Genomic DNA, 27,229 nt, shown 5'->3' on the forward strand with positions numbered 1-27,229 from the left:
AATTTTATGTTATGTGAATTTTACCACAATAAAAAAAATTGGAAAAGGTCTCTAAAAAGCTACACAAACCCTTCCTGGGTTGTCTCCAGCACAAGTCCTCAGCCTTGTTCTCACCCTACCCATCTACCTCACACTCCAAGTGTATGGGTTTCTAAGCTGTTCCACAATGTGACCTTTACTTCTTCCGCTCTGGGAAAATTCACCCTCTCTGCAACGTTCTGCCTTCCATTTCCCACCGGCTGGTCCACCCAGGGCCTCTTCAAATGATCTACTCCAGGAAGCTTCTGATCTCATCACGCAGCCCTGGGCTTTGTCTGTAGGGAGCCATGCCGTCTCTTTCTACCATCTGCCATCACTTCAGGGTGTGGCCACGACCTAAGGAGCTTGGTCTCTACTCGGCACTCAGTGCCTGCTGTGTGAGCGAGGAGTGCCTTCCACCCTGGCTTGGTGTGGGTGCAGGTAAGGGAATGTCCATTCATCTTCAAGCACTGTGCAGAACCCCTGGATCGTTTCAGTTGCTCAGGAAACACCTTTTCTAATGCAAGTGGGTCAGGAGTAAAGGGAACTGCTAGATTAGCAATTGGGGCTGAAATGTCCCACCATGTTCCAGTAAGGCCATAGAGATTTTTTTACAACACTGCATGCTTTTAGGGCACCTGGGTGGCTCAACTGGTTGGGTTTCTGGCTCTTGATTTCAACTCTCAGGTCATGATCTGGCAATTCATGGGCTCCAGCGCCTTATCCGGCTCTGCACTGATGGCATGCAGCCTGCTTGGGATTCTCTCTCTCTCTCTGTCCCTCTGCCACTCTCTCGCTCTTTCTCTCTCTCCCTCTCTTTGCCACCCCCCAACTCTCTCTCATCTCAAAATAAATAAATAAACAAACACTTAAAAAAAACCACTGCAGTGCTTTCAGACTGGTTGGTAATCAGCTCTAGTCCCCGTGCCTCCCTAAGTCTGCTTCAGAGCCCTGGCCTCACTGGTCTCTCCTCCAGCATCCCCAGCACCCCCAGATCTCCCCATGAGCCAACATGTATTGGGTAGCCCCCAGCACAGTACAGAGCCTCTGGAAACTGTCCTCAAGAAGTGCCCTTTCTGATCCTTTGGTGGCCATACCTTGCATGTTATATATTTTGTCACAAAAACTCCATTTGTGTTGGTAGCTTCAGGTAAGAATAAACAAAAAAGAGACTACAATGACTTCCAGGAGAACCACAGGTCCAGAATACGCTGGCCTGAGACTCTCAGGGGGACTTTTGCGGCGATTCCAGCCCGGGTGCTGGCGGATGAGTTTCAGGTGCTCACCCACTCCAGGACGAGGGTAAGACGGCCCTGGCAATAAGCAAACCTGGGCGGCGGCCTCCCCGGGGCATAAAAGTGCTCTTGGCTCTGTGACCATGAGGAATGGCTTGCACACAGCTTTGGAAAGATTTCTGCAGGGCACACACCTGGGAGGCTCTGACACGTGCTTTTTGGAATCACAGCAGCAAAGTATTGGAAGGAGCTGACCAGTCTGATCAAAGAGAAGACTGTTGTGCTCTCTGAGCCAACCCTCCAGAGAGGCCGCCTGTATCACATGCAGACTTTTTTTTCAGGTAATTTCAGAAGGGAAGGTTTTATTTTTTTTTTCCAGCAACACAGAAATGATGCGTACTTAGCATTTTTAGAAGGAGATCATCGCTGTTTACCTTCATATGCAGACACCCTGAGTAAGTTCAGGCTGGTTTGGACATGCAGGATTTGAAGCAGAGAACAGTAAAGGTTTCAGGATTAATTAGGGCAGGAATCAGTGCAAGTTTTCAAGCGCTGTGATATTGCCTTTCATGCTAATTTTTACACAGCCAAGGAGACTGGGGGGCTGGGAGCCATTGCGGGTGTGAGCAGAATAACATTGTACCCAGTGATCAATGCTACAGCTTACAGAAATATGCATTTCCAGGCCTTATATCGATCATCCAAATCTCAGTTTGGTTAGCAGAGCAGGACTGTGGGTGTTCATAGCTATGGAAAATTTGAGAGATAAAGTATCCTTGGACGCATGAAAAATAGGCCACACACACACACACACACACACACTCCCAAACTTTGAGAGGTTCATGCCTTGATTGTTGTATAAAAATAACAAGTTAATGTGAATGTGGTTTGAAAAGTAGACATGGATTTCAGTTATGAGAGAGGGAATGGAAGTTGAGATTCCCTTACTGGAGGCTGAACTGGGTTAACTTAAACACACACTGCTTTTCTGGTAAAGAAGGGGCTATATTTTCATCTCGAGCAGGCGGCAACAGATGAGATGAGCTTACTTACGCTTTGGCACGCGGACAGTCTATCAGCATTTAGCGATGCGTGTAGCTACACATCCTTGCTGATTTCATCGCATTTGTTTTCTTAGAAGGAACTTCAAGCTGCTGCATGAAAATGACATGTTAGCAGTGGGAAAAAGGAACCCAAAAAAGCCATGTTCTGGACTAGCTTTCAGTGGGGAGACAGGTCCTACGAGTGTCAGAAAAACGGTTTCTTCCAGCTTTGCTGGCAATTGTCACTTATTGATCTATTGATTTGGAGGAGAAAAGCAGTGACTTAAAAAGGCTCCCTCCTGAATCCTGCTGTTGAACAAAACAGCACATGGCAAGAAGGGAAGTCCCTTGAGAGGAGGGGCCCAGGGCATTCCCTGACATTCACACTGACCACCCCGCAGACCTTGAAAAGAAGCTTTACCACCAGATGCTTCAGGGCCTGGCCGTGTCACATGGAGAAGGAAAGAGCCAATGCACTGTTTCATGGGCTTGACTCACCTTCCAGGAGGTTTGCATGGACTCCACAGAAAATTCCTCTGACAGGGACTATTGGGTGGGGGAGGCTGATTAACACGCAGCTCTGTATTGTCCTTGGCGGTTCCCAGGGACGCTTTGCAGCTTTCCATGTTCTCTTTAGAGTTTCTCCGCCATTTCCAAGTCCTAACTACTATCTCCGTCCACATTCAAAGGACAGTGTGCTTGCCTGGGACACAGACCTGGCCAGACAGCAGGTCCGAGAGCTCAGGGACATGCTGCTTATGCTGCTTGGAACAGCTGCCATTCCAGCCAGGCCTGTCACCTCACCTAATGCCCCTCCTGCCCCTACCCATACATTTCCTTGCTCCATTCCTCTCTCTTCCACAATATTCTAACTAGTGTCTTGAGTTTCACGGCCACTTGAGCAAAAAATTTCAGTGCTGAGTTAGAGCTCAGCCAAGCCACGCACGAGACCAAGGCTTCTCCCCAGTTCCCTCCTGTGCTTCCCACTTCCCTTAGAGGCATCATCACGGTGGTAAGCACAGCTCATAGTCACATTATCCATTCCTGGGTCCCCAAATCTAGTTAGTGTCAAATTCTGACACCAGCCCCTTTTCCATATTTCTTATCCCAGCCCTTTCCTCCTGTTTCCTCTGGTACTTTCTAACTAGCCAACAGCCCCCTTCCAGCTCTCCCTGCCCCCAACCGGAGACTGTCCTGGACAATGTATCCTACAAACCCCTAAAGACTATCCCCCAAACAATGCCTCCTATGTGCTACTACCAGGCATCAGATAGGTCTACTCCTATCACGTATGCCCCTAACATACATGTGCCTGTGCATGTACACACACCCAACACACACACACCTAAAACACACATCCAACATATTCACCCAATACACACATGCTCAACACATCTGCCCAACATACACGTATCTAACACATTCACATCCAGCACACTCACCCAACACACACACACTCAGCACATATACCCAACACTCACCCAACACACACATAGGCCCAACACCCAACTGAACACACACACATGTAACACACACACCTAACACACACACCTTCAACATGCACATCACACACACACATATACACATACACATACACACAAACTCCTGCCAGCTCTTCCTAATATTCAGAGTAAAGTTTGTAGACAATGTCCAGCCTGACATGCAAAGCCTCCCACAGTTAGCTCCTACCTACTTATCTAGCTCTCCTCTCACTAGCTCTCTGCTCCAGAGATGACACATTTGTTTTTTTTAACACGTTTATTATTGAGAGACAGACAGAGACAGAGCGTGAGCATGGGAGGGCAGAGAGAGGAGGAGACACAGAATCCAAGCAGGCTCCAGGCTCTGAGCTGTTAGCACAGAGTCCGACATGGGGCTTGAACTCACAAACCGCGAGATCATGACCTGAGCTAAAGTCGGACGCTCAACCGAGCCACCCAGATGCCCTCAGAGATGACACATTTAAGGACAATTTGAAATAAGCTCATCATTTGCAGTGGAAAAAAATTTTCAGTGGAATATTTTGTGGTTGTTTAACTGTTCTGCAGACAACACAAGCTATATATGTATATACACATCTGCACATACATATGTAGATATATGTGAGAAATGTATGTTATGTAATATATAGTATATCCATGTCTATGAGGAAGGAGAAATGACCCAAATGCCAGTCTTTGTCCTTATAACTTTTGGATCCAAGGCAGTGGTGAGGTTCTGTAGGATCCAGATATTGATCCCCCAGCTCACTACTGGTGCCCCATTACAGCTTTTATCACAACCAGCTGTAATCCTTGATTTGCTTGTCTGTCCTCAACGGGATGGGGTTTCCTCTGAGACAGGGGAGAGGGTGGTGCACCCTCTTCATCAGTGTGTTCTCAGTGCTCAGCACAGCACAGAGCCAGTGTGGACCCCTTGAGATCTCCTCTAGTGAAACAGAATCGGGAGAGTTCTTCCACATTGGGGTTGTGGGGAACATGGCAAGGGTGCTGCTCAGTGATGTGTGTGTGAGCCTCCATGAAGCCTTCATTTGCAAATCTGTGATCTCTAAAAGGTAAGTTTCCAAAATCCTTCAGGCAACATTTTTTTGGGGGAGATGTGTGGTTTCCTTAAGCCAATCCACACCACTGTGGACACTGAGGCAGTGGCAGGCCTAGGGGAGATGACCAGGATCCTATAATGGCACTTCACATCGAAGAAAGACCTACTTGCCCCCCAAATTTTCCCCCTACTAATATCGTCACAGTGTCCAATCCATCCCTTTGGGTTGTGACCGTGATTCTCAACCCTGGCTACGTGTTTAAATCACCTGAAGCACTCAGTCCTGACACTGGAAGCTTCTGCCGAAGGTTCTGGTTAATGGTCTAGGGAGGGCGATCAGGATTGAGGACGCTTGCTAACACATCAAGAGGCACAGTGCTTCATTTCTCAGTTCCCAACCAGTGTTAGCGACAGTGTTCCATGAAGCTTCATGTTGTTGAAGGTGCCAATGGCACCTGCTTCTACTTTCATTTCAAAACAATAAATGAATAAAGCAATTACTCAGAGATTCCTCCCTTTCCAGCCTAACAACTTGCACTTCTAAGTATTCAGGGAGTGAGCCCACATGGCTATGCACATAGACAGTGCTCAGATTTTGTTACTCAGTTTGCTGGGTACAGCTAGCCATGCTGGTGCTTGTGACAGATTTTATATCAATTCTTCATCTTAGTTTTACCTTTTAAATTCGTGCCCATAATGGGCCATTGGTTAAACAAACAAGGCGTTTGAAATACTGACATTTAAATACAAGTTTATGAAGAAAATAACACAATCACTCCCTAAATAAGCCTCAAAAATTCTACCAGTTATATTCATTGAATCAAAACTCTTAAAGGACATCAGCTTCCAGTATCTCAAAACCATTGTCGACAAGAGAAAATACAGGAACTATTTTACCCAGTTGCTTTTCCATTTACTGAAAAGAAAATTTCACAAAAGAAACACCCTCTCCTTTATCTTCTTATTTTGAAACAAAGTATGAAAATTATTTAAAAAAATAAGTGTATGGGTTACTTTTCATGCCCCTAACATGACTAACTTTCAAGCTGCATTTTAATATTCGTTCTTTGCCCAAACCAAACACAATATAACAGGCCATTTTAAAAATTAGTTTGTCAACAAATTGTGCTTTTTCATATGAAATGAACACATATTAAACAGCACAAGCCACTTATTAAGTGAGAAAAGTAAAATGCATCTTATAAATAGTGATCATCATTACTCTAGCATTAGAAATACTTTATGACATCCTTTAATATCAGATTGATCTGAAATAAAACACTAAAATGAAAATAGCTTTTGGTCAAAGCCATGCAAAAATAATAAAATTGGGGCGCCTGGGTGACTCAGTTGGTTGAGCATCCGACTTCGGCTCAGGTCATGATCTCGCAGTTTGTGAGTTTGAGCCCTGCATTGGGCTCTGTGCTGACAGCTCAGAGCCTGGAGCTTGCTTCAGATTCTGTGTGTGTGTCTCTCTCTGCCCCTCCCCCACTCACACTCTGTCTCTCTTTCCTTCAAAAATAAACATTAAAAATTTTTTAAAAATAATAATAAAATTATTTTTCTTAATTTTGAAGGAGTTCTTCAGATTATACATTACAAAAAAGAGGTACGTGAGTTAAAAACTTTGGGGAAATGGCATCTTTCCCATAACTTGATTATCAGAATCACCCAGGGAGCTTGTAAATAAAGAGTCTTCTATTTCCTATCTCCTAGACCCACAAATTAATCTCCACGAGATGCTGAGGCACCTCTATTTTTATATGCACCCAGATGATTCTGATGGTGAGCCTGGTGTGGGAAACACCCGTCTTGCCAGAAAGCAGTTTCTCGAGGCAAAAAGAAGCCAGAAAAGCAACTGTCTCAGCTGGCAGAACACAATTGGCAGAAGGCAGCCAGAGCGGCACATAGTCCTGCCCCGGAAGATGTTAGCAAGCTGGAGGGAAGGCAGGAAGACACTGAAGGGCTAGATTCAGGATTCCATGAAGATTAAAGCTATAGGTTATTGCAAACCTGCAGATGAAATTACTTGTCTCAGAACTGTCTCTTACCGTGGGACCTAGGGGAAGTCACTTGCCTCAGGTTCTTCATGTGTATAATGAAGGTTTTTATTTCTGAAGATTTTTATTTCTTTTCTTTTTTTTTTGTTTTTATTTCTTTTATTTATTTATTTTTTAACATTTATTTATTTATTTTGAGAGACAGAGACAGTGTGAGTTGGGGAGGGGCAGAGAGAGAGGGAAACAGAGAATCCCAGGCAGGCTTTGCAGTCAGCTCAGAGCCCAATGCAGGGCTCGAACTCATGACACCACGAGATCAAGATCTGAGCCAAAACCAAGAGTTGGATGCTTAAAAGACTGAGCCACCCAGGCGCCCCGGTAATTAAGATTTAAAAAACAAACAAACAAACAAACAACCTGCTAGGGTTGTGGTAGGGGTTAAAATAAATTATCCAGGCAAGGCATTTGGCCCCAAAACAGCCCCAACATAAGTAGGGATCCCCAAAGAGAGGCTGGGAATGACTTTGAAGAATGCTTTTGATTCTGCTTTTGACCTGCCTCAGCAAAACTATTATTATATTTTTTGAAACTATAACTTGTGTTTTGTCCTATTCTTTTAGGAGTGAGCAGTCTATTCATAACCAATCTAGGATCCCATGCCATTTCACTCAGCTGGCATTTCAAGAGGTGAACACTGTCTCCAAGCCTGGAAATGATTCTTCTCTAGGGAGAAAGAGTTAAGAGCATCTTGGTAAAGGAGGTTGAACAATGCTGTCCTTTGAAAGTAGCTTCTGTAACATTCTCTGGGTGACGATGAAGGTTCTGGAGAAGGGGAGTTTTACAACACCAACCTCCACTGAACAAGCAAAGTAGTCAGGCTACCAGTTGGGGGCTGCCTACGCTGAGGTCTTTGATTTAATTCTGACCACAAAGCATTCGTTTATTTAACATCTTTCAGAGATGAAAATGTGATTGGGAGCTAGGCTTACAAATTGGTGGTCCAATTCTAAAGCCTGTAGACTAACTCACTGGAAGCATACGGGCTGGTAATGAGATTAGAGACTCAGCTCTCAGATATCACACAGACTAAAATACATATTCAGGAAGCCGGAGATGGGGTCCCAGAGCAGACCAAAAATATGTTATGCAAATACAGTGTGTCTGTATTAGTCTGGGAAGTAATGAAAAATAAAAAGAAAGTAATCTTGAGACCTTTCTTGTCCTTAAAGATGTGGTAGGTTCAGAATCACCCCCCTGAGAGGATGCCCCCTCTCTGCGCTCTGGCTGGCTCTGCAGAACACGGATGGGTAGCTCTGGGAAGGCACATGCAGATGAAACCTGCCCCCCTCCCACCCCCCGCCTGCTTCTGCCAATGCACAGGACCTGCAGCAATAAAGTGAAAAGCAGAGGAAAGTATGAAGTGATTATTTTTCTCTTTATCCCTTGTGGTTGGGCATGGCTGCCCTCAATCTGTTGTTTGAATTGATTGTGTTTTCATATCTCTGCCTTCCTTCCAGACACAATGCTCTTCACTGCTACAAATTATTAGCATATTTCATCAGAAATTCTTACAGCAGAAGTATGCCACATGATGATAATTCTTTTCATCAGCAGAATGGGACATTGCTATTCATGAAGTTACGTATCCATAGCATCTCTCCTTGATGAGTTTCCTCCCTAGTCCACAGGCTAACTAAATCCAGGACAGGAAATGTGTATGTGAATGTGATAAAGAGAAATTGAGATAATTTGCTCTGACAAATCTAATGTGCTGTTTTAAATTTACTAGAGAGGTCCAGCACGGGGGCCTCTCAATATGTACTCAATCTGTAAGTGAGCTCGTTACCACAGAGAAAGTGTCCCTTTAAATGAGTGACAAAATTGGTTCAGAAGTTAATGGTCTGATGTCTGCGGGGGGGGGGGGGGGGGGGCGGGGGGGAGGAGTGGCGGAGAGGCAGTATAGAAAAAAAAAATTCCAAACTTTATTATCCAGGTAGCAGTCTACAGAAGGTACAGATAGCATGGCTGCCTACTAAATCCAAAACAGCATTCTAAAGATCTCCCATTGGGGTGCCTGGGTGGCTCAGTTGATTGAGTGTCCGACTCTTGATTTCTGCACAGGACATGATCCCAGGGTCATGGGATCCATCCTTGTGTCCAGCTTCACTCTAAGCATGGAGCCGGTTTAAGATTCTCTCTCTCTCTCTCTCTCTCTCTCTTTCTCTCTCCCTCCCCCACCCTCTATCCCTTTCCCCCACTCACACTCTCTCTCTAAACAAAGAAAATGAAATTTAAAAATAAAAATAAAAAAAGAATAAAGAGTTCCCATTGATTATAGTCAAGGGTGAGGCAGATATTGCTTACGATATGCCACAGATTTCTTCCTCCTGAAAATTAAGCCATGGTGGAACGAAAAGCTGATATATGAATTTACCGGAGGCACCAGATGATCGGCTTCTAGAATATCATCTTTCCTTCTCCCAGACCCCAAGAGCCAGTAATTCATGATCTCTTAGGCTAACAAATGCAAATTTAAAAAAGATAAATGAAAGCCCTGACTTCTCAGGGCCCAGAGGACCTGGTTATATTTCACAAGGAAGCAGCTGAAAACAGAAGATTCCACACTTGTCTTGGTGCTCTTCTGACCTGGTTTATCCAGCCAGCAATACAAAATCTGTGCATTGAAGGAATGAATGAGTGGTAAAAGAATGGAAATGTGGACAAAGAGGGCCTTTCACAGGGAGAGGAAAGGGTTGGGTGGCTACATTTTGTGAAATTGAATTGGAGGTTGTACCTGGGTGGCTTGGTCGGTTAAGTGTCCGACTCTTTATTTCAGTTCAGGTCATGATCTCATGGTTTGTGAATTCAAGTCCCACATCAGGCTCTGTGCTTGACAGTGCGGAGCCTGCTTGGGACTCTCTCTCTCTCTCTCTCTCTCTCTCTCCTGCTCACTTTCTCTCTCTCAAAACAAATAAATAAGCTTTAAAAAAAAGACATTAAATTGGAGGAGTGAAAAGAATTTACACATGTAAGAAAAATAACTGGTTAATTCAGTAAATAGTCATAGGTTTTAAACCTGGGTTTATAAGCAGCAAACTGAAAAGTAAGGAAACAAACAAACAAACAAAAAAACTTCTCGAGATCACCAATAAAGTTACAGAGGCATTTCGGAGTTTCATTTCCTTAGGAAGTGTGCTCATTCATACCACACTGACGTAAAAACTTTTTTTTTTTAAGTTTATTTATTTTGAGAGAGACAGAGACAGCGTGAAGGGGAGAAGGGCTGAGAGAGAATTGAAAACAGACTCCACACTGCCAGCACAAGTCCGACGCGGGGCTCAAACCCAGGAACCGTGAGATCATGACCTAAGCCGAAATTGAGTCAAATGCTTAACCAGCTGAGCCACCCAGGCACCACGCCATAGAAACTTTTCTTAAGTATTTTCCTGCCATTCTGTTGTTCCACTGAAGGATCCAGAAGACCGTCATATAGTGGATCAAGAGGACATTCCCACTTTTACCGCTATCCTGCTCACTCCCTCCACTAAAAGAATTTTGTATTAGTCCTTTCTTTGATATAAGAGTTCCTCGAAGTGCCTCCCAGCTAGGAGCCTGTTCAGAGAAGAAGTCTACCTATTCAGGATTAAGCCTTCCAGGCAGAAGGTATTCAGGCTGCAAGAAGACAGTGCAGACTTCCTATACAAAGGCATTATCTAATTTGGGATAATTTGGAATATGCATAAATATTTTTACCCACCTTATTAAGATGATTTTAATTCCATGTTTGTATGTGACAGCTAAATGGTATAAAAAATGGCCTGAATGATACACTTAGTCCTGTTTGCTTTTGAAGCCTCTAACTGGAACAGGGTATTCCCAGATTCAGAGTCATTTTTCCCAGGACAATCACCCTTATACCTCATGAACTGAAATGAACGGCCAGAGCAATAGGGAAGTGAAATAATTTGGATATGCTCAGTTTCTGCCTAATATTCTTTCTTAGCTATTAAAATAATTCTTTTGTTCATTGTGTTGGAAGTCACTTCAAACCCTTTTCAGAATGAAACAGTTATAATAAATAATTGAACAGTGTGTGTGTGGTTGCAATTCGAGGAATAACTACATTTCTCCTAACATGGGACTTAAAATCCTTGGAATTAATTTGAAAACACCCTCCTCGGTTTCATTTTCTCTCAATTTAAAAAATACTGAGTACATGTCAAAATCTGTTTCCTGAAGGTGACCAGAAGCAGCAAAATTAATCACCAAGAGCTATTATCATTGAATATAAAACTGCATAAAGGGCCCTGAAGACTAGACTGTGCTTAAATTTCAAGAGGGTGTGGTTGTGGGTGTGAAATATGGGGCTATCAGGTAAACCTTGGATGTTTGCCCAAAGCATGCCCACACAGCCACCCCTGGTTGGCCAGCTCTCTCAGAGAGACTGCCTTTAAGTAAGGCCCTCTTACAGCATGGTCTGAGAAGGAGCCATGTGGGCTCTGCCACAGCAGCTGCTTTGGTGATGAGTCTGTTTCTCAAATGCTGTGCATCAGCAAACCAGGGAAACGATCTCACTTACCATCACACTGTCATCTGCTGACACTGAACTTGGAGATTCAGGAGTATAGTCAGAATCAAAGGAGATCCCGGTCTGCTAAACTTTAAAATAGGTTAGTAACAAAAAGCAAAACCTACCAGAGTAGTCTGCAATGGCTTAGCTTCTGGACTATAGCTGCAGCCCAAAATTGGTCTTCAGAACTAGCCTTGGTTCCTTGGAACATACTTAATTTGGGGGTCTGATGGTGGATAGTCCCTCAATAGTAAACTTCCCACACATACATGATCTTCTCATTCGGAAGTTTAATGTAAATGTCATAACAATTTAACAAAAACTTCAGTAAGGAGGAAGCAAACTTTCCAGTTATTCTCAGCTCCTCTTCCATCACTGGCCCGAACAGGAGGTTTTTGGAAAGCAGTGTTTTGTCCATCCCTTTAAAAATATATTTACATGTTTTTTCAGGCTTATGACTTCTGCTCTGGGCTTACTGAAGCCAGGTCATTTTGAATGTTTGAGTTAAACAGCCCTTGGGAAAAGAAACTTCAATTATTTTCCTGTCTGGATAAGTGTCAGAACAATTCATCATAACAACTAATACAAATGTACTTACTTCTATGAAAGTCAACTCCTTGAACCAAGACACTGGTATTTGTTCCATTGCCCTGAGCTTTTTTTCTGATTTCAGTTCACTGAGCCCTTTATGCCTGGGCAGAATTTAAGCCCCATTGGTGAGGTCTGCATAGTCACGAGATAACATATAGCAGAAATTTGACAATTAGCTGAAATACTTGGGCTGTGCAGACAAGTAATTTGGGCTGCTACTTAAAAAAAAACATATTCAGGCCAACTAGAGAGAAGGAGAGAGGGGTAAAAGTAGAAGATTTCATTAACATGGACATATCTGCATTGAACATATCTGGGGATGAAAATACAAATAGGCACAAAAGCCAAAAAGAAAATCAGCATGTGATGATTTACCTTAGAAAGGAAGGTCACCCAAGACTCTCTAAAATTCTCTTGATTTGCAGTAAGCTATCTTCAAACATTATCTTGATGTAAATTTTCCCTTATTTTCTTAGACTGACCCTCAAGAAGAGCTAGAATGTTTGTGTCAAAAAGGCAAAGAGAAAAAAACAAGAGTGTTCCACCCTAGAATGGTTATCTTGAGATTCCAAAAGGAAAGCCACAGTGGTGCAGGAAACAAGAGATTATGTCCTGGAAGGAGAGGAAAGGAAGAACCCAAGTCACATGGGGTGTATGGCAGGGAACATGGCAGCAAAGGTGCTGTTGGCAGTGGGTGGGAAGAAAATTGAGAGAGAAGAGGATCATCTGGCAGGCAGCACAGGCTGCTGCCTGGAAGACAAATCACACAGGCAGATCCTGACATTGTGAGTGGTGAAGAGCTGTTCTACCTGTCCTCATTGGGCCAGGACCCTCATGGACACCTGCCTGCCCACTGCCAATGGACAGGGTGCTCATTTCTCCAAACATCTGCTGAGCCCTAGAACTGCCTCTTGTTTCCTCCCTTGAATGGCCTAAACAGAATTCCCCCCCAAAGTAGAGTGGGTCTTTGCTACTCAGTCACACTGTTGGAGACAAATCCAAGGCCCTCAACCGTGTGGGTGAGATTGAGTGGAAAAATATAGCTCCCATTACAAATTCCTGCTCATTCTAATCAAATTTATGGAAATTGAGACAATCCATATCTTTTCAGAAGCATATCTTCTCTATAAAGAGAGGGGTCCTGGAAGTAACCTTGGTCTTCTTGACTAGGAGCCCTTGTTCACCTCACCTATATGGCTGATGGGTGATGTGTTAGTTTGAGAAGGCACTAAATGGACAATATTTGGGGTATACAGATATGAGCAGATATCAAATGGAGTAAACATGACCCAAATGTTTCCCCATAATTTCCTAAAGAAGCCTGAAGTGCCTCACTCTCCTTTTCATTCACTCATAGAAGAAAACGTTTGCCTGGTACTAATCTAGAGTCCCTCTGTTATATCATGCAACTAATGCAGGTACATTCAGGGAAATAGCTGTACCTTCAGGAGCATTAATAATTGTACAACCAACATTGACTACAGTGAAATGATCATTAAAGTCCCATCTAGCTAGCAGGCGGAATGATTCTATTAAACTTTAGTTGAATATCTAACTTGGGGAAATTGGGTATAAAATGCAATGTCCTGGACTTAATTTGGGGGAGGGGGGTTCTTGTGTCCTACAGTGATGGTGGTGTGCAATAAACCTGGGTATCTCAGGACCAAGGACCCTTGAAATATAGCTGTCCCCACACTCTTTATTGCCTTGTGCACAGCTACAAGTTACACACAAGAAGCAGTATTGTTTGATTTAGCTTTTTCCTTGACTTTTAACTCAGTGAATAGGAATTCCTCTGGGACGAATTTTAACATGCTCGATAGAAATCCTTGCCCACTGATGCTTATACAGAATCTGAGCCTTAATACCACTTTAAGACTATCAGCAGAAATAAATGGCTTCTCAAGGCAGAAAACAGGACTTTTCCCCTCTCTTCTTGCTGATTTATGACTTACTGATTTGAAATCACATTTAGATTATCTGCATACTATAAAGGAGTAGAAATAAAAATATATTCTCCCTCTCCAATATTTTCTTTTAAAAATTTTCAAATATTCAAAAGTTGAAAGAATAAAATAGTAATAAGGGACTGCAACCCTTTCCTTGGATTCCACAATTATTAACATTTTGCTATAATCACCTCACCTATCTATCTATTTATTTATTGTGAGGCCAATTGAAAGCTAATGTTTAACATTATGGCATGTCATTACTAAGGACTTTGGCATGCAAAGCCTAAAAACAAGGACATTTTCAGTACAAAATATTATTATTACACTTATGAAAATAAAAAAAATTCTGAAATGCCATTTAATATCTTGTTCATCGTCTTTTCCAATGGTCTAAAAATTATTCTTTATGCTGATTAATAGATTTACTTTGATGTACTAGGTGTGACTTCTCAACACTTGGTTTCCTCTACTGGCAGAAAGCATGACTTATGAGATTTGAGACTGTTGTAATATGCAGATTCTCATTTCTAGTAAATGTACTCCAAACTCAGTTACTTGAAGGCATATTTTATTTGACAATGAAGTTAGCCTGGTGGGATCACCAGTAATCTAAGTTGGTTATCTGTCTATGTGCATAGGCATGTGGCAACCAATTACTAAATGTTACTCTGACCTTTTCCTAGACGCAGATCACCGTGGACCATCTTGAGGGTGGACAATACCAGGGCCTCGACTGTTGTTTTGTTCAGGCAGGAAAGCAGCTCCTGGACTATGGGCAGTTTTAGGTGTAGATCTTCCTTGCCCTACAACCATATGTGCTGGATGTTCCTCAGACATCGCAGTTATGAGGGTTAATCAGATCCAGACAAGAATCCTGTCCTAGTGATTGAGAGCATATCCATGCTCTTTAAAAAAAAACAAAACAAAAAAAAAAAACAGAAAAACAAAATAACAAAAAAACAAAAAAACGCCAGCTGAGCATTCAGACAGCAGGATGGAGTTCTTTAATGCAAAAATGCCTGCACTCTCCCCTGGCCAGAGTCAAAGCCTTAGCCATTTGCTATCTCACAGAGTTTCCCTGCCAGTGAGGGGACAGATCATGCCTAGTCCTCTGAAGGAAAAGAAAACACGGGAAGGAGCTAGTGATGGGTGGAAGCATCATGCTCTTTTGGTAGGGGGTTGGGAGTGACTCTCTTGTGAAGTGGTGGATTTGAGTAGAGACCAGGGAGGGCGGGAGCCATCCTGCCATCCGGTAGGACACCGGGCAGCTTTCAGCCCAGGCAAAGTAGCTGTGAAGGCCTGGGGTGGGTCTGCCTGACGTATCTGCAGGGGAGTAGACTGAGGGAACGGAAGAATGGTAGGGGATAAGCTGCAGGCCTGGGAGGGCTGGGGGGAGAGGGTGACACAGCAGGTCATGTAAAAGTCTTGGAGGACAGGCTGGATTTGGGAGTTTAACTCTGAGATGGGAAGCCATTTACAATCTGCATTTAGTACCTGAATGCAGGTCTGTGGCCTGCATATCTATGTGGTAAATTTCCTTTGCTCCTCTTTCTCATCCCCTGTATTGTTTTAGACTTTCAGTTGTAAATTATGCATTTTTTATTGCATGTATAATTTGGAAAGTCACCTGAAATCTTTTGTGGAATCAAACAAGACATATCTGTATCTCTAAATCTATCTATCTAAGCAGTAAAAAAATTTTAAATTATATTACCTGTTTTGGCCTAACATTTCTGGTTAATATGAGCCGCTATGTTAGCTCAAAACACTAACAACCAAGTTCAGGCATGGAAATTTTATTTTGATTCAGAATAAGGAAATTCAGAATCCTAGTAGTAACCATGATCCTTTATTTAATCTAACTATTCAAAGAGGACTGATATCTGTCCTAATATAATAGATAGCCCTCATATGAATATTATGGGCAGTCACTGTGTCTCAAGCTACAATGCCAATTCCTTAATATTTCAACTTTGGTCTTGGGGTGCCTGGGTGGCTCAGTTGGTTGAGTGTCCAACTCTTGGTTTCAGTTCAGGTCATGATATGGTTCTTGAGTTAGAGCCCTATGCTGGGCTCTGTGCTGAGCATAGGGCCTGCTTGGGATTCTCTGTCTCTCTCCCTCTGCCCTTCTCCCCTGCATGTGTGCTCTCTCTCTCTCTAAAATAAATAAAATGAAAAAAAAATTAAAAGTATTTCAACTTTGATCTTTAAAGTTTCCTTATTTTTCCTGTATAGTTTCCACAAACAAGCTTACTAATTCTGCTCATGGTGGCCAATAGAAAACAGCTTGACTGGATGTTTTGATGAGCTAATAAATGTGAAAACAATGTTTATCTTGAAACCAGAAAATTATGTTAAATCACCTCATATATTCATGCATTTGTACCATTAGAGGAAATGGAATGGGTGCGGGGAAGAACTACAAATGTTGTGTCTGTCCACAGGCTGTTTGCTGACTCACCTCACACAGGTTATACATTGAAGAATATATATAGAATTCCAGTAACTAAACAGTGTGAACACCATCAGCCTTTCCCAGTGGGATTTTTAGGGCTGTGACTAATGCTGATAGTCTCAAACAGTCCTGGGTTTTCATTGAATTTTCAGAGTGTCATGCTAAAAAATGGCAACTTAAATTTAGGCAAACACCTTGGCTACAGCGGAGGGTGAAGTCTATCTATTATCTAGGCCTTAAGTAACGAAATTCCATCCTCAGGAAAGGGAGAGTGTGAAACAATACTCAGTTTGGCAGAAGCAAAGACGAGATTGGCGGTGCAGGGGCTGAGGGCAGGTCACCTCAACATGTGCCACTTTGGCATACTGATGATTTCAAATAAAAGTTACCTAAGATACAGCAGTGCAAGAAGGACTTTCAGACTGTCCTCCCTTCCCCTAGAAGCAGGATATAAATCTCACATGGAAAAGGGACCCTCCTTGTACCAGGAGGTAAAGAGATATCCTTACCACCAGATAGAGGGAATTCAGAGCTTAGAAGGCCGTATAAACAACCTTTGCTACTTTTTAATAATTTACCACCCAGCCCAAATTCTGTTTAGAATTTTTTTTTTAAGTTTTATTTATTTATTTTGAGAGAGAGAGAGAGAGAGAGGCGGGGAGGGACAGAATGAGAGGGGGAGACAGAGAGAATCCCAAGCAGGCTCCACACTGTCAGCACAGAGCAGGACGCAAGGCTTGAACTCAGGAACCATGATGAGATCGTGACCTGAGCTGAAGTTGGATGTTTAACAGACTGAGCCATCCAGGTGCCCCTAGAATTTCTTACTGAATGAAGCTCTCAAAGTTAAGTTTTATTCGTTCTGTCAACTCCCTGTAGATTTACGGTCTCTTTGTCTAAAAAGTATGAAAACTGCCTGTTTGGTCATTTCCTTAGTTCTTAATTTCACTGTTGGGCCTTCATGCACATTTAATAAAACTTTGGGTTTTTTCTCCTGCCAATTTGTCTTATGTAAATTTAATTCTTTATCCAGCTAGAAGAATTCGAAAGATAGAGGAAGAATTTTTTCTTTCCCACAATAGGAATAGGGTTAGGATCCCTTGGGGATAAGAAGGACGAGAGGGATTATATGGATAAAAAGACAGATTCAGGGAGAATTGATGCGTGAGTGAGTCTCAGTGGTCATCTACAGCCTGATCTTACTTAGTAGTCAGGAAACAGAGACATTAGGAGCACAAGTGATTGACTACACAGCTAGCTGAATATCCTTAGTGACAAAGGAGAAGTGACCATGTAGACAGTATGAGAAAGAATCTGCTTAGATGAACTTGAACTTTTAAATTACCTTCGATTTACTGCAGTCATCCCTGATTATTGCATGAAATCTGGAAAATACAAAAGTGCACAAAAGAAAATAAAAACCCATCACTGAGAAATAGTCATCATGAAAATTTTAGTCTGTCCCTTTTTAAAATGGTTCAATGCCTGGGGTTGGATGATAAATTATGAAACTTCCCCAATGTCTAATTGTTGGAAATCAAGGGATGTCATTTTGGCAGGAGAACAGTGTTGGCTCTCTGGCTCATTCAGCCATTCCGCAGTTATTCAGTGAGCATTCATCAGGTGCCAGGCCCTGTGTTGGGCATGAGGCATACAAATATGAACAAGACAGGTATAGTTAGTCCCTGACCTCATGGAGATTACATTTCTCTCCAGGAAAACACGATTAACACTTAGGTACAATTATGAATGAATGCAGGCATTATGAGATTGTACAATGGTGTCTCTTGACATATTCCAGAGTCACTTTCTCTGGTTGTTGCTACCCAGAGTGGACTGCAGGCCATGAGCATCAACATCTCCTAGGAACCTGTCAGAGATACAGACTCTCAGGCCCATCCAGACCTAATGAAACACAATCTGCTATTCACCAAGCTTCCTGGGGACCCACAAGCACATGAGGGTTTGAGGGGCACCGGTCTAAAGTATGAGTGGGAATCAGCAGTCCATGGCAAGTGGTGGAGAGAATGGGGAAGGCCTGTCAGGCCCATAAGTGGGCTCTGGGTAGAGATGCCTGCCACCTGGAGACAGTGGAGACAGGCCAGTGTGGCTGGAGCAAGACCAGATGGGGCTGGTGGGATGAGCAGGGAGGCCCTCAGTCTGGGGCTTGCCATGGGTTGGAACCACTTTAGATCCTCTTGGAGCCTTCAGTGTCCTCACCTGCCAAGGGACAATTATCCTCCGCCCCATCCCCCATCCCCAGGGGCTGTTGGGAGGCTCAGATTCGTTAATGTGCTACAGGTGTTCACAGCTGTGGGCCTCTCACTGCTCTTCTTTGGAAGAAAAACGAAGAGCTGTGGTTTCCAGGATGCTCACTGAATTACCTTACCATGTCTGGAACTGGTGAGGTGGGACTCAAAAGTAATTCCTGGTGCTCATACAAATAGTTTATCAAATGCATACTAAGCACAGGTAGTCATTCTGCATATTGGTGGAGGTAGAGTGTTAGGAGAGGGGTTACAAATGGTGGAAGCTGTGAGGTTAGGGCTGCCCCTGGGGCCAGGACTACCTCCCCCATCCCCGGCTCACTGCCTGGCATCAGCCCCCTGCTTCCTATAGTGTTGTGTTGTCAGACACAGGAGGGGGGACACAGGGTGACATGGAGAAGTGACTACCAACCTTTGCACTGTCTTCCTCTTAACAGTGAGGCCTGGAGAGAAAGGGTAGAACTTAAAACAAAGCAAAACAAAACACCACCAACAACGACAAAGCCAAAACAAAACAACAAGAGAAGAAAAACAAACAGAGAAACCAACCTCCCTTCAAAAGTAAAGGCCTTGAAGCTCATTTGCTATTATGAATCCGATTGAAGTATCTGGTTTCCATAGCTCTTACCCAGAGCAGGGCTCTTCCTGCGTTGCACCTGTGTAACTCTGCACCGGGCTTGAAAGATGGACAAGGTGAGCCAGAGAGCTCCTCTTTGTTCTCCACTTTCACACGCTATTATGCAGGCTCAGGCACTGAGCTGGATAATCAGCTTGATTTACAGCCTGAAACCACCCTACCTCCTGTGTATCTGGTCCTAACATTTATATACTACGGGCCTCAAAGGTGTTCACGGCTCACTTTCTGCCACCTGCCATGTTATCTGTCCTAGTAACAGGCATGGGCTTTTCCAAATTCTTGTTTACAATTCCTAATTCACAGAAAGGCATATCCAGGCCAAGAAAGTTTAGGTGGGTTTGAGGTAAAACAGCTGGAATCAGTCAGTGGCTCGGCAGGACCAGAACTCAGAAGTGCTAGTACTTATTTCAGAGATCCATTCATCACCATCAGATGGTGATATTTAAGTAACAAAAAAATACTAAGACGGAAATCTCATTAGCAATTATTCCCACCACCGAGACGCTAGCACTGGGGAACGCTCTGGCTATGTACTACCAGCCCCCCACAGCACCCTAGCCTTTTTATTTTTTTATTTTTTTATTTTTTTTTTTTAATTTTTTATTTTATTTTATTTTTTTAATATATGAAATTTACTGTCAAATTGGTTTCCATACAACACCCAGTGCTCATCCCAAAAGGTGCCCTCCTCAATACCCATCACCCACCCTGCCCTCCCTCCCACCCTGCCCTCCCTCCCACCCCCCATCAACCCTCAGTTTGTTCTCAGTTTTTAACAGTCTCTTATGCTTTGGCTCTCTCCCACTCTAACCTCTTTTTTTTTTTTTTTTTCCTTCCCCTCCCCCATGGGTTTCTGTTATGTTTCTCAGGATCCACATAAGAGTGAAACCATATGGTATCTGTCTTTCTCTGTATGGCTTATTTCACTTAGCATCACACTCTCCAGTTCCATCCATGTTGCTACAAAAGGCCATATTTCATTTTTTCTCATTGCCACGTAGTATTCCATTGTGTATATAAACCACAATTTCTTTATCCATTCATCAGTTGATGGACATTTAGGCTCTTTCCATAATTTGGCTATTGTTGAGAGTGCCGCTATAAACATTGGGGTACAGGTGACCCTAGCCTTTTTAAAAATTACACAGTATATGGGGCGCCTGTGTGGCTCAATCAGTTGAGCATCTGACTTCGGCTCAGGTCATGATTTCACAGTTCATGAGCTCGAGCCCTGCGTCAGGCTCTGTGCTGACAGCCCGGAGTCTGGAGCCTACTTGGGATTCTGTGTCTCCTATCTCTCTGCCCCTCCTCCCCTTCAAAAAAAAATAAATAAACATTTAAAAAAATTACATGGTATGTGAATTCCTCTAATTCAGAAATATACGTAAGAACAGTATAAAGCCAATATCCCTCTGACACCCTCCTATCTGGACTCATTCACCACCCCAAAGGTAGCTTTATGAATTTGGCAGTATCTTTCTAAATTTAGAATTGCTTTGTCATACATATCTTTATTACTACACTATACCCATCAGCTGTTTCCACTGACATTTTGTTTCTGGGATCTATCATACTTTTATAGCTGATCCATTTTTTTGTAGCTGTATTGTATTCTATCACGTGTCACTAATTTATTCATTCCACTTTTGATGAATGTTGAAGCCCTTTCCAATTTCTTACTGTGACAAACACTGCAACAATGAGTGTCTTTGTACCTTTCTTTTGCTGTCCACGTGTAAATACTTCTTTAGGATAGAATCCTAGGTGTTGTTGGATGAAAAGTTACACACATTTGCAATTTTAACAACTACTAAAGTGCCTTCCAAAGAGCCTGTCCCATCTGATGCAACCAAATCAGTGTATGAGGGTACGTGACTGTCCATAATCTTGCAAAAATCCTTATTGTCAGACGTGTCCAAGTATACTTTTCAAAAGTTAAATACAACTCTCAAATGTTTCTACAAATATGGCATGCACATACGTCAAATTTTTTTTTACTTCATCAATTAATGAGAAAATTTGTAAGATAAAAAAGTTGATTCGAAGACCATTTGAAGAAACAGATTTATACAATCCTTAAAATATATTAAAACAATATTGCTAGACTAGACATAAAGATGGTTAATGTCTAGGGTGCCTGGTTGGCTCAGTAGGTTAAGCATCGGACTCTTGATTTCTGTTCAGCCGACTCTTAATTTCTGCTCAGTTCATGATCTCATGGTTGCTGGGATCAAGCCTGATTAAGTCCCACATGAGCTCTGTCAGCACAGAGCCTGCTTGCAATTCTTTCCCTCTCTCTCTCTGCCCCTACCCTGCATTCGCATGCACACGTGCATGCTCTCTCTCTGCGTCTGTCTCAAATAAATAAAATTTTAAAAAATGGTTAATGTCCTACAGGGCAATAAATTATAACCTGTGAAGTTATCTTTTCTCTGGGGCGAAAATTATCTGCATCTCTACCAAGCACAAATCTACAAGTTAATATATAACTTTATAGAGTCTTAGCCTTTCATTAATAGTAAATAGCAACATCAAACAATGGTGCATTCTGCTAGAAAAGTAATCCTTGGGCTTTGAAACAATGCCCAATAACTATGAAAGGACATAGATTGAGAGGGTGACTATTCTCTTGGCCTTCTTTCTAGATATTGGATAAGTTTCTTAACAGATTTTTAGAAATCTGTATCAATGCAATGTATTAAAAAATGGTAGTTCATTGTGTTTCAATCTTAAGTTCTGTAATTACTAGTGGCTTTGGGACAGTCATTACTTTTTAGTTAGCCCTGGTTTTCTCTCCTTCCAGGTCTCTTGAAACAAATATCACTGATAGGAAAACACTTTCTTCTCTTTAGTGACCAGGAATGCTCGCCACAGACTGAGGGGCAACTTTACAAAGTTAGGTCTCCCTAGCAACAGGGGCCCAAAGACCTGATTGTTCCTAGGCAAGATTTTACAGAATGCTTAAAAGCACCTTAATTCTGGCCTTTAAAGTACTAGGGATGGCTGTTCAGCCCAGTGGCAGTAAGAGAAAAAGGGTGTGTGTCCTGGGAGGGTGACCGTAAGGGGCAGGCGGGGGGGAGAATTGGGGGGCTCAGTGGGGCTTTGTTGAGGGAGGTCAAACTCAGCCCTGCTCCACTCCTTCAGCCTCTGCCCTCAGGCCCCTGGGTGCACAAAGCAGACTCCCTGGGGTCAGCCTATCAATCACACCACACTTACTGATTGCCACCACAGTGCCAGGAGGCCATGCCAAATTGTGGAAAACCCCTTCTCCTCCCAGTTTGCACAGCAAATGGGGACTATGACCAGCACGGGGGACCGGGCGGGGGTGGGGGGTGGTTTAAGATAAACCTAGATGGTGAACCATGAAGATAGGATACCTACAAGTCACTGGAGCAGTCTGAATAAAACCTGGTGGTGGTAACAGGGTGATGGGGATGGGAAGGAGGACACGTCTGGGTCTGGAGTCAGTCAAGTGACCAGCAACCCGCCCTCAACCTCTAAAGTTTTTGTGCACTAGCTGGCCTTTCGATACTTTCTAGAACTCTGCAAAGTGTGAAGAGCCAACCCGGTCTCTCCCACCCCTGCCTAGAGCGATGTGAAGTCACTTGAGACACTTCAGGACCCAATTTCCAATTCTTAAACTATCGCTTGAAATTATCTACCAATGAGGAACAGCCTAAGAAATCAAGGCTGCTATAGATCCCAGTTTTCAATGTGGGCAGTTAACCCACTTAGACTTCCGAAATCCCAGTCTCACAAAGGGCTACCAGGCTCCGGGGGAGGCTCTTTCAGAGGAGACGCCTTTCCCACCACCGGTTTGTCCCACTTCTTAAAAAGATTTGGGGTCTTCTTTTCCTTTTGGGGGCGACCGATTGGCTGGCTGGCCGGACGAGATCTTAAGAGACGCCCCTTCTCAGTCTGTCCATCCCGGCGCGTCCTGGTCTACAGCAGGCGTCCGGGCTGCTGCAGCACGACTGGAATGCGCGGGGGGACGCGGGGCGGGGAGCGGACGCGGGGGGGGGGGGGGGTGGAGACGCTGGGCACGGGGAGGGGACGCCGGGCGCAGAGAGAACGCGGGGCAGGCTGGTCTCTGCCCTAGACCTCGGCTCCCGGCCCTGCCTGGGGTGGGTGGGCGACGGCTCAGGGACTAGGGCGAAGCCAACAGTCCCGACGCCCGGCGCGACCGGACCTCTGGCACCGCAGCCTCGCCCGCGCTCCGCCCAGCCCTCGTCCCGGCCCCGGCACACGTGCAGTTTCCTTCCCGGTCGCCGGCCGGGTGGGGCGCGCAGCCCCCCACCCACGAGTTCCCCAGGACCGAGAAACGGAAGAGAAGAAAGTCTGCACGCGAGCCCCGGGAGTGCAGGCCCGCCCCCGCCCTCCCTTCCCAGCTTCTCGTCCAGTCACCGGCCGGCGGCTCAGGGGCCGGGAGGGGAAGGAAGCGGCGGGGGCGGTCCGGGTCCGGGACCGGGCGGGGGGCGCGGGGGAGGGGCCCGGCGCTCGGGTTTCGGCCGGGCTCCCGGCCGCCAGGGTGTCGGCGGCCCCAGCAGCACGGGCTTCGCGTGGGCGGCGCGGTGCGCGGCGGGCCAGGCCACCCCCTCCGCTCGCGGCCCGCGGCCCGCGGCGCGTCCGCTCACCCGGAGGCGGGAGGAAGGCGGCGGCGGCCTCGACGTCGACGACCGCGCCGCCCGCGATGGGAAGTGCCTTATAAAGCCGCAACTCGGCCGGGCCCGACCGACTCGCCGCCGCGCTTCCCCTGGAGTGCGCGCAGAGGCCGGGGGCTGACCCCAGACAGACCGGGGTTACGACGGACTCCGGCCCTTGACAGCCGCCAGACGGACCGCGGCTCCGGACAGACCTCGGACGGCCGGCGGACTCCGGCCCCATCCCGGGTCCGAGCGGACCACAGGCAGACCCCGGCCCGATCCCAGCTCCGGACAGACATCGGACGGACCCTGGCCCCGGATAGACCTCAATCCCGGGCAGACCGCAGGCACACGGCGGCCCGATCCCGGCTCCGGAGACCTCGGACCGACCCCGGCCCGGCAGGCGGGCGGGCGGGCGGGGGCCGAAGGCGCCCCCGGAGGCGGGGGCATGAGCGGCCCGCGGCATGGCCTCGGCGGTGTTTGAGGGCACCTCGCTCGTGAACATGTTCGTGCGCGGCTGCTGGGTGAACGGCATCCGCAGACTCATCGTCAGCCGGCGCGGCGACGAGGAGGAGTTCTTCGAGATCCGCACCGAGTGGTCGGACCGCAGCGTGCTCTACCTGCACCGCAGCTTCGCAGACCTGGGCCGCCTCTGGCAGCGCCTCCGCGACGCCTTCCCCGAGGACCGGCCCGAGCTAGCGCGCGCGCCGCTGCGACAAGGTTCGGGGGCCGCGGGCACCGGGGTGGGGCCGGGGGGGCGCCTCGGATGGGATCTTAGCCGGAGATGTGGTTGCATGGTCGTCTTACAGCGCAATGAAGGGAGGAGGGGAAGTTACTTAAACCGAGATTGCGGCTTTCCCCTCCATCCCTGGCACGGGACGGGACGCTCAGATCCTCCGCTCCCAAATGAAGGGCGCCCGAGGCGGCAGTGGTCGGAGGACAAGGAGTCAGCCCGTGGAGCCCTGGGGCCTCCGGGCCGAAATTGGCAAGACAGGCGCCCTGACTGTCCCCAGGGACGAGTCCCTGACCAGTACCAGTGCAGCGGCCAGTGTTGGGGTGAACCCAGCCCCTGCTCCGGACTGGCGGCCTCCCCACCTCCCAACCCCCGGGAGGGCGGGCTGCGACCCCCGCCTCGCCCGGAAGGGGACAGGAGAGAGTCGGTGAAACATTTGGGAAGAGTTAACCACAGTGTCCGGCTGGGGTCGCGTCGGCTCTGGCAGCCGCCCCTCCGAGGGCTCCGCTGGAAGGGGCTGTGTCTCCGGTCTCCTCCGGTGACGGAGGAGCCTGGGTGCGAGGTGCCACGCAGCCTTCTGTCTGTCACTCCTCCGGAGGGGCCTCCCTTCTGGCGACTACTAGGGAGAGCCCGGTCCCCACCCCAGGGGTGGGTCCAACATTTGGGTTTGATTAACCGCGGCAGCCTCCTCCCTGGCCTTGTGACTGCCCTGGCCCTTGGAGATTTGAGTTCTCAGAGAACTGCCGCGGCTTCCTTCTGCCAGGCTGACGCCCTTCCAGGGGCTGCACTTGGGAGGCAGTAGGAGAGGCGGCCGGCCGCCAGAGGGAAGGAAGCGCCTGAGCGAGGCGAGCCTAGAAGTAGGAGGGGCTGGGAGAGAGGGGGCCAGGGAAGGCTGTAGGGCTCTGAGCAACCTTCCTCCACCACGGCTGTGACCACCTGCAGCGCTGAGAATGGTCACACGTCACCCAGAGGCCGTCCTGTCCACAGTCTTCTAAACATACCTGGGGGCTCCTTTGGGGGCACTTTACTGAAGCAGAGGGTGGCCGGGACGAGTCTCCTTAGCTGCTGGTCTGCCTGAGGTCTTATGATAACCTCTACTTCCCCAGGTCGATCCCCCCTGCCCCCCGCCCCAGTGTGTGAATTATATGGATAATTAGCTCAGTTCTCATGACACATCCTTTGGAAAGGCTCCCAAAGCCAGCAAGTTTGAAGGCCCTGAGCCAGACGGCCTGCCTTTCAGGCTTCTCTTTGCCCCCCAGATTCTCACATTGATTTCGGATATGGAGATAGCTTTGTATTGTTTCAGCATGGCAGAGTTTTCCTTGGATTTGCTATTTGGGTGTGGATGTTGTTGTATTTTTTGATTTACCAAATGAATGCCTGAATCAGGAAAGCTTAGATGCAGGAACAGCAGTTTATTGTTGACTTACGTCCTTGCGGGAACAAGGCTGACCATGAGAGCCCCAGAGAGCTGGCCCTCCCCTCTGTGCTCCCCCCCACACACACCCCCTCCACCCCTGCTCTAGGTCTCACTCCGGTCAGGTGACACAGCTCAGGTGTGTGACCCCAAGCAGGTAGATTGGCTGGAATTGTCCCCCCACCCCCACCCCGCCCCGTAGCATAGTACTTTTCCTATTCTTGTCTTTTTCTTTTCCTTTTTTTTTTTTTTTTTTTTTTTTTTGGTGAGAATTACAATGCATAGTATAGTGTCCAGCAATAGTTAGTCCTTCCTATACTCTAGTTGTTACTGTTACCCTCAGCGTCAGCACTTCTGGCAAGGGTTGTAGCCAGCTGGGAGGCCCCAGGATATGGTAGTGAAAACACCTTGCCTGGAGCAGAGGCGGGGGTCAGTGTGAGGCACCAGACTTACTTTGCACACGCAGCCAGGCTCTGTCCTCTCTGTGCTCACGCTCTGGATCCGTTCTGGGTTCGTGATGCAGAGACACGTAGCATGCGTCTGAAGATGGAGCATCTACAAGTGAGAAAGGTTTAGGAAGAAAGTGATTATCAGGGAGAAAAGAAGATCCAGAGGGACAGGATGGCTGCTCAGGTATCTGAGGGGGACTAGAACTGGGTGTTAGCCAGGCTGCTGGTAGAGGTAGGGGCGGTGGAGGTGATCAGGACGGGGACCAGTGGTTGGCTTTGTACTGGAACTGTTGGCACTACCTCCTGGGCTAGAGTCCTGTCCAGTGGAGACCTCCTGCCAGGGCTGGGCTGGCACCCCCTGGAGGGGAGGAGATGGGGCACTGGGACCAGAGGAAGGCGTGACCTTAATTCTTTGTTCCGGTCCTAGATTCTCTGCCTGGGGGCAAGCTGGTACTGACCCCTCCTGCACTACCTGAGTTTTGGGGCACAATCCCAGGGGAACCCCTTTTCCTTTCTTAGATCCTTTTAAGTCCAGGGAAATTGTTCACAGAGTAAAACACATAACAGTAATGTAAGAGAAGATTCTACCTTATTTCTATGCAGGTTTATTATTTGCATAAAAACATTGTCTGGATATACAAACTGTAAATACAAAAGGTAACCAGGTGCATGTATTCT

General features: G+C 46.1%; 1 protein-coding gene across 1 annotated transcript in view; it reads left to right on the top strand.

The window, feature by feature from the left end:
* Positions 1–24,369: 24,369 nt before the first annotated feature.
* The window catches only part of PXDC1 (PX domain containing 1), a 28,653-nt gene continuing 25,793 nt past the window's right edge, over positions 24,370–27,229 (top strand). Inside the window, exon 1 of the mRNA XM_042938044.1 lies at positions 24,370–24,672. Within this exon, the coding sequence (XP_042793978.1) occupies positions 24,417–24,672 (256 nt within the window). The 5' untranslated portion in view covers positions 24,370–24,416. The remainder of the gene's footprint in view (positions 24,673–27,229) is intronic.

This window comes from Panthera leo, chromosome B2, assembly GCF_018350215.1.
Source record: "Panthera leo isolate Ple1 chromosome B2, P.leo_Ple1_pat1.1, whole genome shotgun sequence".
Taxonomy (NCBI): Eukaryota; Metazoa; Chordata; class Mammalia; order Carnivora; family Felidae; genus Panthera; species Panthera leo.